The sequence below is a fragment of the Sceloporus occidentalis genome, unplaced genomic scaffold (assembly GCF_023333645.1).
Source record: "Sceloporus occidentalis isolate IW3139 unplaced genomic scaffold, rSceOcc1.0.p SCAF_114, whole genome shotgun sequence".
Classification (NCBI taxonomy): domain Eukaryota; kingdom Metazoa; phylum Chordata; class Lepidosauria; order Squamata; family Phrynosomatidae; genus Sceloporus; species Sceloporus occidentalis.
Genome location: NW_028317094.1, coordinates 2,492,688 through 2,508,815, shown reverse-complemented (window position 1 = coordinate 2,508,815; position 16,128 = coordinate 2,492,688). Strand labels below are relative to the sequence as shown.

General features: G+C 44.2%; 2 protein-coding genes and 1 long non-coding RNA gene across 3 annotated transcripts in view; 1 reads left to right on the top strand and 2 right to left on the bottom strand.

Moving 5' to 3' along the window:
* LOC149282475 (uncharacterized) overlaps nucleotides 1-16,128 on the bottom strand; it is a 186,896-nt gene that overhangs the window by 36,237 nt on the left and 134,531 nt on the right. The gene's annotated exons all lie outside the window — the stretch shown is intronic.
* LOC149282482 (uncharacterized) lies at nucleotides 2,110-3,525 on the bottom strand. The gene is made up of 2 exons (XM_089498148.1): nucleotides 2,777-3,525; nucleotides 2,110-2,176 (listed from the first exon to the last, which is right to left on the bottom strand). Exons 1-2 carry the CDS (start codon nucleotides 3,523-3,525, stop codon nucleotides 2,110-2,112), a joined length of 816 nt encoding a protein of 271 aa, XP_089354274.1.
* On the top strand, nucleotides 14,217-15,722 carry LOC149282481 (uncharacterized). Its single transcript, XR_016277961.1, has 3 exons — nucleotides 14,217-14,889; nucleotides 15,005-15,070; nucleotides 15,192-15,722. It is a non-coding gene; the product is annotated as an uncharacterized LOC149282481 (long non-coding RNA).

Sequence of the window (16,128 nt, the reverse complement as noted above, 5' to 3'; positions counted from 1 at the left end):
CCATTATTATTAATATTATTATTATTATTAAATCCAAATGCAGCTGAAGAAGTGGACTTAAATTGGCAACACTGATATCCTGTAGACTCATTCTCTGGGGCTGTGATCTGGAAGCGGGGAGGCAATTCCCTTGTCAAACCAGGGAATCCTGGGAATTGTAGTTTGTTGTGACATGTTGAAACACTGCTTTTACTGGCAGCCAGGGCTCCATGCATGGAATTCTGGGCTTGGTGGTTTACCCAGAATCCCATCATCGCAGGGAGCCTTGCAGTTAGAAGCAGTGCCAAACTGGATTATTTCTGCAGTATGGATGGCGATGGCAATGGAAAAGGGAACGAAAAGAGAGCCACAAACCAAATTCTTGGAAGACAGGGCAGCAGGGGTGCCAACTGACCAGGTGCTCTGCCCATGCTCAGAGGCATATTTAATCACTAACACACACACACACACTCAGGAACATCGCATTCACATCACACAACCCAAACGGTCCTGACAGTACAACAACAACCCTGAGAGGTAGACTTGGGGCACTCTGCCCAAGCTCAGGAATTCAGAAATTCAAATGTCCCTCTCAGGCACACACAGAAGTCCACAACATCAAGCCATGATACCATTATCAGGAATTGCCTTTGTGTGCCTTGAAACTTATGTCTTACTTGGAAATCCAAGGCAATTGGGATTAAGCCAGCCAAGATTCCTCACTCCCTGCTTCTTTCCAGCACTTTTGCCCCTGGAGCCTGAGAATGCCTGAGGGGGGGTGGCAATAATCACTGTCCTCTCTCTGATTGGCTGAACTATTCCTCCAAACGGGCTTGCTCCGTCCTGGCTCTCAGAGGGAGTCATGAGAGAGAGAGAGAGAGAGAGAGAGAGAGAGAGTTTTCTCCAGCCCTCTTGGCTGAAAACTGTTACACTCCAAAGGGTTTTGGTTGCTCTGCAGCAGGCTGCAGCTGAAACTGGCCAAAGGCACGGAAAAGGCACTGAATTAGAGCAAGGCGCGGAAATCACACGAAAAGCTCTGAAAAGTCCCCGTTTTCATGTGAAAGTCGCGAAATTGGCAACACTGTTTGTATTTGGCACAAAACTCTTCCCTAAATGAGTCATCAGAAGGGAGGGTCTCTCCTCTGCCCCACTTTCCAGGAGGGAGTGGCTCCTCAAAGTCCTTTTTACCTTTGAATCCCCCTCCCCTCCATGGCCACACATCTCTCCAAGGGTCCCCCCCTTTCCTCCTTTCTCAAAATAACCCCCCCAAGTACCTGGGCCCCAAGGAATCCCCAGAGGAGGGGGCAGGGAAAGGAGAGGAGGTCAGGCAGGCTCCCTGCCTTTCTTTGCGAGGAGGAGATCGGGGTTTCCGTCCTTCTTACATCACCCCTCCCCCAGAAGATCCTCCAGCCATTCTCCCCACTTCTCTCCCTCAGAGCAGGCTGTAAGGGCAGCAGATTCAGGAACTGAGACTGTGCATGCACATTTGCCACCCAAGGCCCCTCTTGAGCATGCGCAGGGATCGCAAAGCCCTAGCTGCTGCTGCTTATTCCATTGTCGGCATTTGGAAGAAGGGAAGGACTACACCCTTCCTTCCTTTTTCCTTCCTTCCTTCCGGAATGGAGCCCAAGCTACGGAGCTGGACTCAGGAGGGAAAGGCTGTGAAGACTCTGCTTTGTACATACAGATCTGTCTCTCTGAGTGTGTGTGTGTGTGTGTGTGTGTTTGCCTCTGCTGCTCATATGGCTGGGAATGGAGCTGAGGACTGACAAGAGAAGGGTCAGTTGGTTGCAAATTCAGAACTTATATGCATCAATGAGTCCATTGTGTTGAAATAACAGAACTTTATTAAGAACACAATCGCGGGATACAAACCGCCCAAAAGGGAGGTCTCCCGCCTCCCCGGTTTGCTCTACAAGGGAGCCAAAGTGTACAAACCACACGGCTTCATCGCGGAACAAAAAGAACCCACAAAAAGCAGGTTCTTCTTGTGGAGCCTTTGTGATGCCGCAAGGCACCAATGGCACACTTGCAGTGTCACAAAGGTGCCGGGATGTGCATACGCTATGCATCCATCGCGTCAAAATGGCAGCGCCGTGTGTACAAGGCGCCGCCATTTTGACGCCCCCATCACGTGCTAGGAGTGAGGCCGGTAAGGATGCTACGTTCTCGGCCAACCCCTAGCAAGTGACGGGGGCTGCGCAAAGGCCCATTTAAATCAGGCCAGAGTCAGAAATTCAGCATTTAAGTCAGAACTGCCCACCCCAAGCCAAATAATACATTAAAACCCCAGAAGATAACACTCCTCCCTCTTCCAAACCTAGCCACCACCTCCAATTCCCACAGCCAATGGCCCACAGGTAATAAGGCTACCTTTGTCATTCCCAGAAACTAGTCCCCTTTCTGTTAATACCTTCCCCCCAACTTTCTTCAGCTAACATCCCACACAATCCAAAGGCTATCAATCAAATAACTATTCTAGCCAGCTGCAACAAATCCCACCCTCTATCTAGCTAAGCCATTCCCCAACCCATAATCCCCAGTCACATTTATAAACTAAAGCAATGATCTACACTAATAGCAGTTAAAAGCTAAAATTAAGAAAATATAACTTTAAAACATAAAGATAGATGGACAGACAAACCTAACACACAAATCACAAGGGCATTTTCTAATCACCACAGGAATAAAAATATATTCTTTGTATTCCTTCTTCACAAAAATAATGTTAGTTCATTTCTGGGATTTTTGTGGCTTCTTTCCTGTGTGGCCTTTCTGATGTCTTACTAGGTCTGACTTTGAAGAAAAACATTTCCAACAATGCTGGCATTTGTATGGCTTCTCTCCTGTGTGGACTCTCTGATGTGTCACTAAGACTGACTTCATTGAAAAACATTCCCCACAATGCTGACATTTGTATGGCTTCTCTCCCGTGTGGACTCTGTGATGTCTCACTAGGTATGACTTCCAAGAAAAGTATTTCCTACAATGCTGGCATTTATATGGCTTCGCTCCTGTGTGGACTTTCTGATGTGTCACTAGGACTGACCTCTGAGCAAAACATTGTCCACAATGCTGGCATTCGTGTGGCTTCTCTCCTGTGTGGATTCTCTGATGTTTCACTAAGTATCCCTTCAAAGAAAAACCTTTTCCACAATGCTGGCATTTGTATGGCTTTTCTCCTGTTTGGACTCTCTGATGTAACAGTAGGTATGACTTTGAAGAAAAACATTTCCCACAATGCTGGCATTTGTGTGGCTTCTCTCCTGTGTGAACTCTCTGATGTCTCACTAAGTCTCCCTTCAAAGAAAAACATTTCCCACAATGCTGGCATTTGTATGGCTTCTCTCCTGTGTGGACTCTCTGATGCTTGACAAGGACTGACTTGTAAGCAAAATGTTTCCCACAGTGCTGGCATTTATGTGACTTCTTTCTTGTGTGGACTCTCTCATGACTGATAAATTCTTCTGTAAAGGAAGACAATGACAGAGAGGACTGAATCTCAGCATTAAGAGAGGAAGGTGTTACCTCAAGATTTAGCCCCATGTTCACCCTTCCCTATGTGAAATTAAATTAATTTGAGCGCGTTACACCTGCACTGAAAGTACGCGCTCCGCACGTAGTAGGGTTAGGAAGGGGTGTACTAGGGTTAGAAACGGGTGTCTATTCTAGACGCCCTTAAACCCTAGTACACACAGGCGCCGCCATTTTGATGTCATGGACACATAGCGTTTGGACGTTGTGCGATGGAAGTGACACCGCGAGTGTGTGACTAGCGCCTCGTGACACCACTTCCGGAGTGTAGAAAAGAAGCACCATTTTTGAGCTTCTTTTTTGCTGCGTCCGGAAACCGCGCAGATTGGCCGCTCCGGTTTCCGGATGCAGCAACTGGCAGCGCCAGTAAACCGCCGCTTTCAGGCGGTCTGTAACCTGCCATAGTTGATGTGAGTGACCCGAGCATAACCCTATTCTGGATGCCACAAATCCATATAATGATTGTATCCTTACTCCTAGGAACTAGCAAAGAAGAGATTGTAAGTGAACTGCCATAAGGAAATCAGTGGAAGCAGACAGTCAGACAGTTGAGACTGCCATAGAGTGTTGAGTCAGAGCACATGGCATGATGCAAGCTAACTGCAGAGGATGCTTCATGCTGTTTGGCACCAGAAGATGACTCACAACCAATACAGTATACAGCTCACATGCGAATTGATGTGGGTTGGAGCTGTTTGTACAAGAGATTGTGAAGTTGATGAAAGTCAGAGAGGAGAGCTGATACATATTTGTTTTCTATTGCAACTCAAGCTAAAGAACCTCCAAGGACTTGGAGGAAATCAACTGTGTCTGTGAGTTATCTTTAAGTGTGGAAAGTGGTTAGTGTATTGCCAATACCTATATCTGGAGATTTGCTTCTATTCTTGCTCAGTTATTACTGAGCGCTGGGAGTGTCGCCTTCAGACTGTACTATACATTGGCTTTGAATGGGACCACAATTCAGAGCCAAGAAGGACCTGAGAGCCAGTGTGATAATCCTTTTGGGCTGAAGTATTTCCACAAAGCATCCATTGCATTTATTTCAGTTTCAGACAATTCTTTTCCCACACAAAAAACTTTCTAAAGCAATTTAAACCTTTTCGAATGCTCGGTTTCTGCCGCTAAGCAACAATTTCTGTATAAATATCAGCTCCAACTGGCTGTTCTTCGGCGTCAGTCCAGTTGCAGACAGACCCTCTGTTAATTTATATTGCTAAACACCTCTCTACACTCGCCAGCCCCACTTGCCATTGAAGTTACTGTCTTCTCTCCCCATTCTGGACCCGTAGCAATTGGATTCGAGATCCATCTAGGTCAGTGATGGCGAAACTATGGCACGCGTGCCAGAGGTGGCACTCAGAGCCCTCTCTGCGGCATCACCCCAGCACAGAGTTTGCCAGAGTTTGCTACTAGAAAGCCAGAGGGACACGGCAATTTGCAATAAATAAGTGGCTTTTGGGTTGCAGTTTGGGCACTCGGCCTCTAAAAGGTTCACCATCACTGATCTAGGTAATGTATTACCATTAGCAAAGCCTCACACTATTCACCACTCCCACCTTTGATACCTAGTTTGTGTGTGTGTGCGCATGCCCGCGCGCACATGAACACATATATGTATGTGTATTTTACTTTCCCCCTAAATAAAATACAAAAACCTATTTGAAATGCCTCTGGAGTTCTGTGTGTTTCCTGGTATAGTTGGGATGAATCCTGAGGTCACTGTTGCCCTAATCTCTCCTTTGAGCTAAGTATGAATTTCCCCTAAAATCATAGCACGATGATGGTGAACCTTTTTAGGTTCACGTGCCAGGGGGCGGGGCTTCTGGCCCCTCAGAATGGGGCTGCGTGTTGAGGCGGGGCTTCTGGCCCAGGGGATGTGGCTTCCACCCTCCATGGGCGGAGCTTCCATCCTCTAGGCGGGGCTTCCCCCACCTTTTTCCCGGCCCCCAACTGTCTCTCAGAGACAGCTAGGGGTCAGCAAAGGCCCATGAGGGAGCGGAGCTAAGAGCACAGCCCCAGCCCTCCTCTTCCCGGACCTTTCTTCACCCCAAGGGGCTCTATGGAGCCCTTTGGGGGTGAGGAAAGGCAAAAGGAGAAGAATGAGCAGATCTCCTCTCTTCCTCCCCACAGACCTTTTCCTGCCCTCCAAGTGTCCCATTTGGGACACCTGGAGGGCAGGAACGGTAAGTGGAGAGATAGGTGGCTGGGGAGCCCCCCTGCCTTCCTCCCCATGGACCTTTCCCTGCCCTCCAAATGCCCCGTTTGGGACACCTGGGGGGCAGGAAGAGTAAGTGGGGAGGAAGGGGGCTGGGCAAAGTGCCACTTCTGGCACGCGTGGCATAGGTTCACCATCACAGTCATAGCACTTTTGAGTGTCCTCCCTAGACTCCAAAATTTTGAGTGACAAAGAGCCTCTGGAATCAACCATGGAGCTAAGCAAACTCAGGTTGGAAAAGAAACATTAGAGAAAAAGGAATTTATGTGTTGCCATTTCCTCCCTTCATAGACATTGCTCATAATTGCTAAATGAAACCCCTAAATATGTCTGAAAACAAGAGTCTGAGCCGGTTCTCACCAGTTTAGTTCTTAACATCTGTCAGGTTGGTGGCTGCCTCCCAATCCCCAAGGCCTCTCTCCTGGCCCTTCCCAGAGGTCCCTTCCTCTCCGCACAGAACTAGGCGATCCTGGCTTTGCTCCTGCCTTCCCCTCCTGGCTCCCAGAGGCCTGATCCCCTTCCCTTTCTCCCTCCGCTCTCCAACCTTCCCTCTTGTCCATCTGCACTGCTTCCGCATTTCACCTTCATCATCTGTTCCCTGCCTTTCTGTTTTTCACATTCCCTCCTTCTCTCTATCACAGACACACACCCACAGAGTGTGATGTATAAAAGTGACACTTTGAGGCCCATTTGTTGAGAATGGATAATCAATATACAGTACAAATGATTCATTGGGAAAGGCAGAGCAAGGGGGCTGGGAACTGGACTCGAATTTTGGTGAGGATCAAGCACCAAAGAGCAGCCTTAAAACAGCCTAAAGACATCTCTAAGACAGCGATGGACTTCTGTCACATGGGGGAGGGGGTCATATTGGCTCCCAGGGGATCTCAGGGGCACCCCCACATTGTATTGCCCAAAAATATGGAATAATGTTTTGCCCCTCAGTATCCCATTGCATCCCTTTGGGGAAGTGGAGGCCGTTTTACCACTGTTGAGCCCTCTCTGATCCATTACATGGCCAAGGGAGATATTTCCCCCAAGAACCCTCTCCAGAGCCTCAAAAGGATGGAAGAGGGACCAAAAAGGGTAGGAAACTTGCTCAGTGATGTGCTAAGTACCATTTGGGTGAGAAAAGCATTAATCTCCATGCTTCCTTCCCACAAAATCCTAAATTTCAGAATTAAAAGGTCCTTTGCTTGAAACTAAAGTTTTATTGAGAAACTCCGGCAGAACCATCCATTAACACTGCTTAGTGTCTGAAGAGTCGAAATCTTTGCCCTCCGTCGTTTACTATCTCCACACTCCTCCCTTTCCTCCCCCTTCAGCCCCTAACCAACCCAGCTGCCAAGGTACCTCTTGCCTTCTTCTTCCACCGTTCTCATAGGCCTCTCTCCCTGGGGCATGCCTGCCACTCAAATCTCACAAACCAGTCAGTTAAGAGCCTCCAAAACTGATTCCCTTCCTCCAAGCCGTTCTAGGCCCCATTATACTTACCTACTACTTAAAACTACTAATATTTAAACTACTAACAATTCCCCCCTAAACCTCAATACCATTCTGGATGAACCACAGAAGCTGGTTCTGACAATTGGCAGTTTACGATGGGGTATTTAGTATCCTTATAAAGTGGAGAGCAATAGTGCCTCACTAAACCACAAATTCAAATATTCTACAGGATGTTGCTATCTCAATTAAACTACAGTTGAAAGGGATCTAGGACTCCCAGTAGACCACAAGTTGAACATGGGCCAAGAGTGTGATGCGGCAGCTAAAAAGGCCAATGTCATTCTGGCTACATCAATATGAGTATAGTTTCTTGATCAAGGGAAGTAATAGTGCCACTCTCTTCTGTTTTGGTCAGGCCTCCCTTGGAGTAATCCTGTGTCCAGTTCTGAGCCCCACAATTCAAAAGGATGTTGAAAAGTTTGAACATGCCCAGAAGAGGACAACCAAAGTAGTGAAGGATCTGGAAACCATCAAGCCCTGTGAGGAATGGCTTAGAGAGCTGGGTACGTTTAGCCTGGAGAAAAGAAAGTTAAGAGTAGTTATGATATCCATGTTTAAATATTGGAAAGGGTCGTATTGAGGATGGAGCAAGCTTGCTTTCTGCTGCTACAGAGATAAGGAGACACCACAATGGATGCAAGCCAAATAGAAAGAGGTTCCACCTGAACATTAGGAGGAACTTTGAGACAGTAAGAGCTCTTTGACAGTGGAATATACTCCCTTAGAGCTTGGTGGAGTCCTCTTCTTTGGAGGTCTTTAAACAGAGGCTGGATGGTGCTTGGAATGTGTATTCCTGCATGGAAGAAGTGGGTTGAACTGGATGGCCCTTGTGGTCTATTCCAACTCTATAATTCTATAATTCCAGTGGAATCACAGCACCATGATAATTTAGCATAAAAGGGACCTCAGTCTTCATAGAAAGGAGAATGGATTCCGGTTCCTTACCCACAGAGGCCACATTCTGATAATTCTCCTTCATCACACAATTGTATATCAGTCTCTGTTTCTTCGTCAACAGTTTCCATTCGTCCTCGGTGAAGTATATCGCCACATCCGCAAAGGTAACCTGCAACAGAAAATAGCCCTCATCCAGAGAGTGACCAAGCAAAAGGGGAGGAAAGCACATGGTGCATTGCAAATATTATTTCAACACTTCACAATTCAGTCCAGGAAATAAACTTTAAATTCTGTCTGCAAGAAAAAAAAAACTCCTGCCTTCGAGATCCAGTTTGTCTCGAATCCTTTCAATATAATGTACAATATAATAAACAATATAATTTAGGCCATGGCTGGGATACTGAGGATGGATTAGGATACTCACTATCCCAACACATACAGTACATTTAGCCACCAAAGAATTATATTGCATTTAGACATTTCTTGCCACATTTCAGAGGCAAAAGTTAATTTTAAAAAACTGTTCTGGGGAGCATTGTGGGCTTGAGGACCACTGGGCCCACCCCATATTTAGATTCAGAGATGTTCTCCCATATCCCCCAACATTTCACAGATGGGAAAAGGAAGACACATGTGGACAAGCAACACCAAAAGGTGGTCAAGATGGCCAAAGTTGTTTATGAGGAAGATCACACAAGCTAGGAAGGGCACAGCAGTTTGCTTTTGCTTCAGCCTCCTGGGAAGGGCAATATCCTGCTTCCTTCTTTCCTCTCCTCTCCCCACTTTTGAGTTGATGGGGGGCGAACTGAATGGCACTCAGGAATTGAAATGAGCTGAGAAGGGGGAAAGTGGGAGGACAAGAGAGCAACCAGGAAATTTTTAAAAGCCCCTGAAAAAATGGGGTGACAGAGGATTTACCATGACTGTCTCTGCTAAATTGGGAGCGTATGTTCTCCGTTTGCTTTCATGAACTGGCCCATCACTGATACAGATGAAACTAATAGTCAAGAACCTCGACTCACCAAAGAGTTCTTGTATCTCTGCATCCTCTTTCTCTTGGGGCCCATCTCCCTCCTCTTGGCCTCTGTGTCGGCCATCAGGTGGGCAGGGGTCCTGTGGTCTTGCACTTGGGTCACTTCCAGCAAAAGGTGTCCCAAGGCTGTGTCCAAGGGGGCCGAGATGAAGTTCCTGCGAAAAGAGACCAGAGATTCAAAAAAGGACGTAAATTGGATCTCCTATAAAGAATTAATGCAAATAGATAGAACTGCTTCTAGAATAAAGACACGAGAAGATCCTAATGATCAGGGTTATGATCTTTCATGGTTCTTTTACAGACAATTAAGATTGCTTTTCCTAATGGATAAAAAACAATACAATATTTGCAAATCAGACTCTGATCTAGAACAAGAAATAATGTCGAATAAAGATGCCTTATTAGCAAGACTTTGTATTCTTAAAATCTGTACAGAAGAGGAAGTTATTAAAGAATATATGATCAGATGGTCTCAAAACTTTGGTTTCGCAATTGAATTAGACCATTGGGAATACACTTGGAAAAAAAGCTTGAACTATACTTGCAGCCAAAACATCCAAGAGAGTTATTATAAAACATTTTTGATGGTATTTAACACCAGAAAGAATAAGAAAGGTGTATGAGAATTGCAGTAATTCATATTGGAAATGTGAAAAGGAGCAGGGTTCAATCTATCAAATGTTTTGGACTTTTGGGAAAGTGATACAACTTTGGAAGTTGATTTATTTTGAAATTAAGAAAGTTGTAACTATGAAGATTATCGCACTGCATTCTGAGAACGTTCTGATCACGTGATGAGAACGGAACGCATTTGAGTATACCGCACGTATGTGTTCCAATCGGGTTCTCAGAACGCTTAAATGTGTTCCAAATGTGTTCCAGGAGGGAACGGATTTGAATGTGTTCTGAATGTGTTCCCAGAGAGCTGAAACGTGATGAAAACGTTCCAAGAGAAGTGTGTGCGGTATTCTTATCCGTTCTCAAATCCGTTCTCTCATTCCTCCGTCTCCTGATTGGCTGAAAGAATGCCCTTCTCTTTTAGTCCTCCAAAGTCCTAGAGCGTACTAATTTTTTCTTTGCTCTCCCATGTATGACGTGCCCCCGTCTTAGACAAAAGGATTTTATCCTATTCTCTGCATACACACACGTGTGTGAGGTTTTTTTTTTCTGTGCACGGGCAAAAAAAAGCAGAAATGGAGACATTACATAGACATAATGCATAGCACTAACTACCACATGTTGCATGTTTGCAAACTGTTACCGAGTCGCAAAAGCCGAGGATACAAGTGTCTCCGGAATTGTCACAGAGTGACTTCTGTCGCCAGCATATTGCAATGTGTCTAGACATATTTATCTCTGGAGTTGTGTAAGTGACCCATCTCTGTTGTGTGTAGGCACAATACACCATGATATCAGAAGGCTGGTGTTTAAAGGACATCTGGGGTCCGCGGATGCAGCGACACCGAGGGCTGCACAAGGAAAAGGGGGGAAATTTTCTGAGCGGGGGGGGGGGGACCTGAAGGTTTATGTGTTTTTTGTCTTTTTAAAACCTCTTTTGGGCTCTGAGGATTTCGGGCTGGGCTCCCTGCGTGCTTATGACAGATGGGGCTTTTTCCAGCTCGGCTTTGGGGCTTCTCCTCCCCCTGCAGATGATTGACAGAGGAAAGGGAGGCATTTAGGGGCGAATTTAGACTGGGGATTGGTTGTTCGGAGTCACATGTACGGGGACAAGGAGACTATTGGATGGCCGGGTTTTGGGTACTGAAGCCATGGAGGCCATAATGGATGAGGGGTGCTGGAATGCTGGGAAATATATGCAAAATAGCTTTAAATTTTGGACAAAACGAGCTCATAACAGCAAAAGGAGCGGGTTGTGGGCAGCAGGACAAACGGTATAGGATCGACCATAGAAAGAGATGTCATAGAGCAAGGAACGGCGATTCTCGCCATGACACGAAAGACAGTGGAAATGTGTGGGGTCTAGGGTGCTCTTGATGCCAAATTGCTCAGTCGTGGCTCCTGTGATGGGAGCTCGACATGCCGCTGTATGTTGTTATCCTTGTAGGTGACACAGACAGGAAAGGAGTTACTTTCAGCGGGCTGTATTCTGGAGCAGCAGTAAAGCCTCTCATGAGATGCCCTACTGGCTGCCAGAAGACCGCTGGTCAATATGACCCTGTTCTCATACTGTGTGACCTACAAGGATGACAGTATATTTTGGCCTGCACAAAAAGAGGCGGAGAACTTCCCCGCCTCACATTCTGGTGAAAGAAAAGAAATAGAAAAAAAACCCTTCCCTCCCCAGTGTCCCCTGAAGGTCTCTCCCATTTTGGGAGAAAGGGAGGGGGCCATGTAGAAATGCATGCAAGGCAGAGTTTCACACACTATAGACATCCATGGAGGGTGTACCGGGGATTGGCAGCATGCTGGCTAATATGCAAATGGATCTGGTTCTTTGAAAAGCATGAGCAGCCTAAAGAAGAGTGTTACCTAAGCCAAAATTACATCTGAGGAAGTGGGTTTATGTGTAATGTTGACCATGGTTTTCATTGCTGGCTGGTAAAATTATTTTCAAAGAACTGTTCTCCCTCCAGCATTTTACAAAAGGGATCATTTCTGGATTTCAGGAATTATGTTCTTTTTCATCTGTAATCTGTTATGCATTTGAGAAATTATTTCATATTCAGAATTTAACTAATATTAGAATTTGTTTATAGTACTGCACAATTTGCCACTCAAAACTTACCATTGCTGATGGATCATCAAGCAACCATGTATATCAACACTCTCTGCCTGGATATTATTTTTATTATTATTATAACTGTGAAGCTTTCTTTGCCAAGTGCTTACAGTTTACACAGCAATGTATTTCCTTTGTTTTTAATTAGGATAATTTTTATTTTGTAGAACATTTCTACTTGCATATATAGAATAACATGTATGGCCACTCTACCATTCATTTTTGATTGTTTGAATGAAGACACTTCTTGGTCACAGAGTACATGTAAAGGCTGTCAAACAGAAGCAGTATGATGTGGACTACCTTCACAGGGGCCTACAGGTAATATGTCATACCACCATCTACCTTGAATGTTTGGAATGATAGCTTTTCAGAGCTAAGCGAATTAGCAATATGGATAAAGGTTGTTCTGTTACCTCTATCTTTATGAAACTATATACCTTTGATGCTCTTGGCAGTGTGTATTTCCTGTACTTGGTGGCATGATATTCAAGAAATTATCAATCTGCCAGTCTGAACAGGTATTTTTATATAGAAGTAAAGGACACTACTGTTAAGCATGGCAACAGATGCGAGTTATTAAATATAAATTGCATTTATTACACTGCAACGAAATAAAACAAAACAATCTTCTCAAAACGTGATAACAAACAAAAGATTACCCAGAAATTGGGGAATAATAATTGGTAAAAATAAGTCTGGTTCCCTTGGAACAATATTCTTGTACCATATCCAAATTTGGATGCAAGTCAACAAAAGGTTTAATAAAAACAAACATAACAATTCAGTAACAATAACATTTCTGAATAAAATTAACTGGTGGATGTGTTTTCCAGGTGCACTTTAACAATGTTCTCTATTTTTTTTATCCTTCCATCCATTCTCTGAAGGACTCTCACAATTTTCCTGTTTATGTTCAGCTGTGTTTTCAAGGAAGATTGCACTGTACAGAAAAAAGAAATATACGAATAGCTTTTAATAAGACAGTTTATTGCAATGTATTCTCAGTTTAACACAATATGTTCGTATATTTCTTGTTATTTACTGTCTTGTAAGTTAAGTTTTCGTGATATTAAGGTATTTGGTATATAGATATATGTTATTAATAGAAACCTTAATCCTTATATGATCACCACTCTTTTTTGAAATAGACAATGCATATTTATTTAAATTCACCAGATTGTTGAAGTTCTGCCAGAGTTTGGGTTTCTGGCAAGATGTCACTTGCTGCAAGGATTCCTGGTGGTCCCGATTGGATTCCGGTTGCAGAAGGTTCATCAGTAGCATCTGCATTTTGATGCATATAAAAAAAGTAAAGAGATAACTAAATCAGAAATTGTGCATTGATCATAGTAAGAATACTCTAGGAAAACTGTAGGTCGATAATACAACTAAAAATGTAGGACATTTAAATTTCTCCATCTTTTTGCAGATAGAATAAATAAGAAAACAGAGTGGCAATGCTGTTGTCTAATATATTTATCCTCCATATCTACACCCATCTATCCCTTCCTATGTTGGAAAGGTATGGCGACCTCAGGGCTGGTAGTCCATTTCAGTATTGTTTTCTTTTGGAAACTTATAAGGGAAATAGCATAACATGATATTGATATAGTTACTGTCTTTAGCAACTGTTCCTTATGGCTACAACACTGGAGGAATTCCATGGCATACTATGCAACAATGAGCCTTTACTTGTAAAGCTACAAACTTACCCGATGGATTTTTTTCCTGGGAGCCATGGTTCCCGGCCATAAGCCACAGCTCTTTCATTAGGTGGAAAAAGGGTGGTTGTTTTTCTTTGGGGGGTGATGGCCCAAAACTATTCACACTGTCCAAAAATGTATCACGCGTCTTTTTGAACTTCATGAATACCTCTTCGACGGTGCGGTTGTAGCCATGCATTTTTAAATGCGCTGCTAGCTCTCTATGCACAGGAAGAATGGGCATAGAACGGGACCTCATGAGCGTCTTTAATTTTCCGCTCCCCCTAACACTTCTCAGGAGCAGATCAATCTCCTTATTTGCCCATTTGGAACCCTTCCTACGCGCCATCACTGCTTCCCAATAACTTCGGCCACTCTGCAAAGGTCCAGCGGGAAGAGGGATTTGCAACGTCATCACTGTGCAGGGATTCTTGGCGCCAAAACATAGACTTGCGCCCTCTAGTGCTTTTACTGCAGAGCCGGGAATTTGGGAGTGCAGAGAGCCAGCAGCAGCAGCTAAGTGATACCTCAGAAATTTGATTCACAACCTCTATAATTAAATTGCAGACAGTATTGTTTTATATTTGCTGTAATTAGGAAAGCCATGGATAGCCATGCAGTGACCGAAAGCAGTGCCTCCGCACAAGCAAGGGGGAGGGTGTGGAGTGCCAATGAAGTTTTGGCCTTATTGGAGATATGGAAAGAACAAAAATTGCAGTCCAAATTAAAAAAGAATTACAGAAATTTGGATAAATTTAAAGTTGTATCTGATGAAATGGCAAAGAGGAACCATGTCAGATCTGCCGAGGAATGCAGATCTAAATCAAAAAAATTGAGATTTGAGTACAGAAAGGTTGTGAAACACAATCAGAGAAGTGGAAGCAACCCTATTACATGTCCCTTTTATAGGGAACTAGAGGAAATCTTTCATGGGGATGTTAGCATCACCCCTAACAGGTTATCCCGAAGTCTTGATTTTGAAAGGGAGGGTGAAACCACAAATGTGAATCAAGAAACCGCATCCACCTCCATGGCTAACACAGGCGAAGGAAGCACCCAAGAAACAACTACCAGACAAGACAGTGATGAAGGCAAGTTGCCCATCTGTAATGCCTGAAGATTTCTGCTATGTGCGTGACAACATTATTTTGTTAAAATAACAAAGGCTTTACTCTTTTTTTCCCCTTGCATTTTTCAGATTCTGATGACACTTGTCTCGATGACACAGTCATTACGATACCTGTCACAATTTTGGAAAGTGGACCTACGCAAATAGCAGGTAGTCATATATAAATTTATGTCAATTTCTGGATCTCTGTTTTCTTCATAAATATTGTGAACCTGTATATGTGTTCAAAAGAAATAACGTTGGTGTTTAATGCTCCACTTTGAAGGTGCGACTGGAGAACAATTGGGTGACTTGGAAAGACGTGCAGATGATACAAGCGGTACAAGCAATGGTAGGTAGCATCTGCTTTTCTAAGAAAATTCTTTGTCTACAACCCTTTACATGATGCTACCATTAGAAATAAATTTCCTTCCTGTGGGCTTAATCTATTTTCACTAATTTTTAAATTTCAGTACCTAACGATCCAGAGGACGAACCACCCAATGTATTGCTGTCTCCTGGAACAAGACTGCGTTCAAACAGGAACAGGAATCGTCGCGCCAGAAGAGGAGAACATATTGCGCGCACTATAATGCAGAGTGCAAGTCGAGAGGCCCAACTTACCCGGAGAACACAGGAACGGTTCATGGAAATTGTACACGACAGCATGAAAGACTGTAGGAGGACAGAAATGGAACTTGTAAATATTATGGAGGAAGATGTAAGGAGAAGTGCACAGGACAGACAGAGAATGTTGCAGTACATGGAGACCATGACTGAACTGTACCGGAGGAAAGTAGATCATGAATGTGCACTTCCAACGGGGCAACATGATACTGTTGCCCAAGGAACTATGCACACATCATTCAGGGCATCTCCGTGTGATATTCCTCCTTCAACACCAGGCCCAGCTGTCTTTACAGATTTCCAGGAGCAACCATCCACATCGGATTTTGGTGGGAAATGTCAAGGGAACAATTCCCCTGAACTCTTTGATGAACTTCCTCCTGCTTATGCTCCTGATGGTTCTCCTGTCACTCCTAGTAGTGAAATTAGAGATGGTGACAACACAGTAGAGAACATCAACAGGGATGTTCAGAATGTTGTTGCAGTCACTGATCCCCCAGAAAATGAAGGCTGCATTGGAACCGTGCAATGTGTGAGCAATGCAGGAACATCTTCCTTGCAAGGCGCAGTTGCACCTGTTCAAAACCAAGATAAACCATGCAGTTCTCGTACTGGGAGGATAATCAAGAAAAAAAAAATATTTTCCCCATAAGGGAAACATATAGGGAAAAGGTTCTGTTTTGAAACCTCAGATATGTTTCAGCATTCTATGTTTACCCTGTTACGTGCCCTTTGTGACCGATAAAGAGGGACTTAAACCATTTCTCCTTGAACCACAGTAAA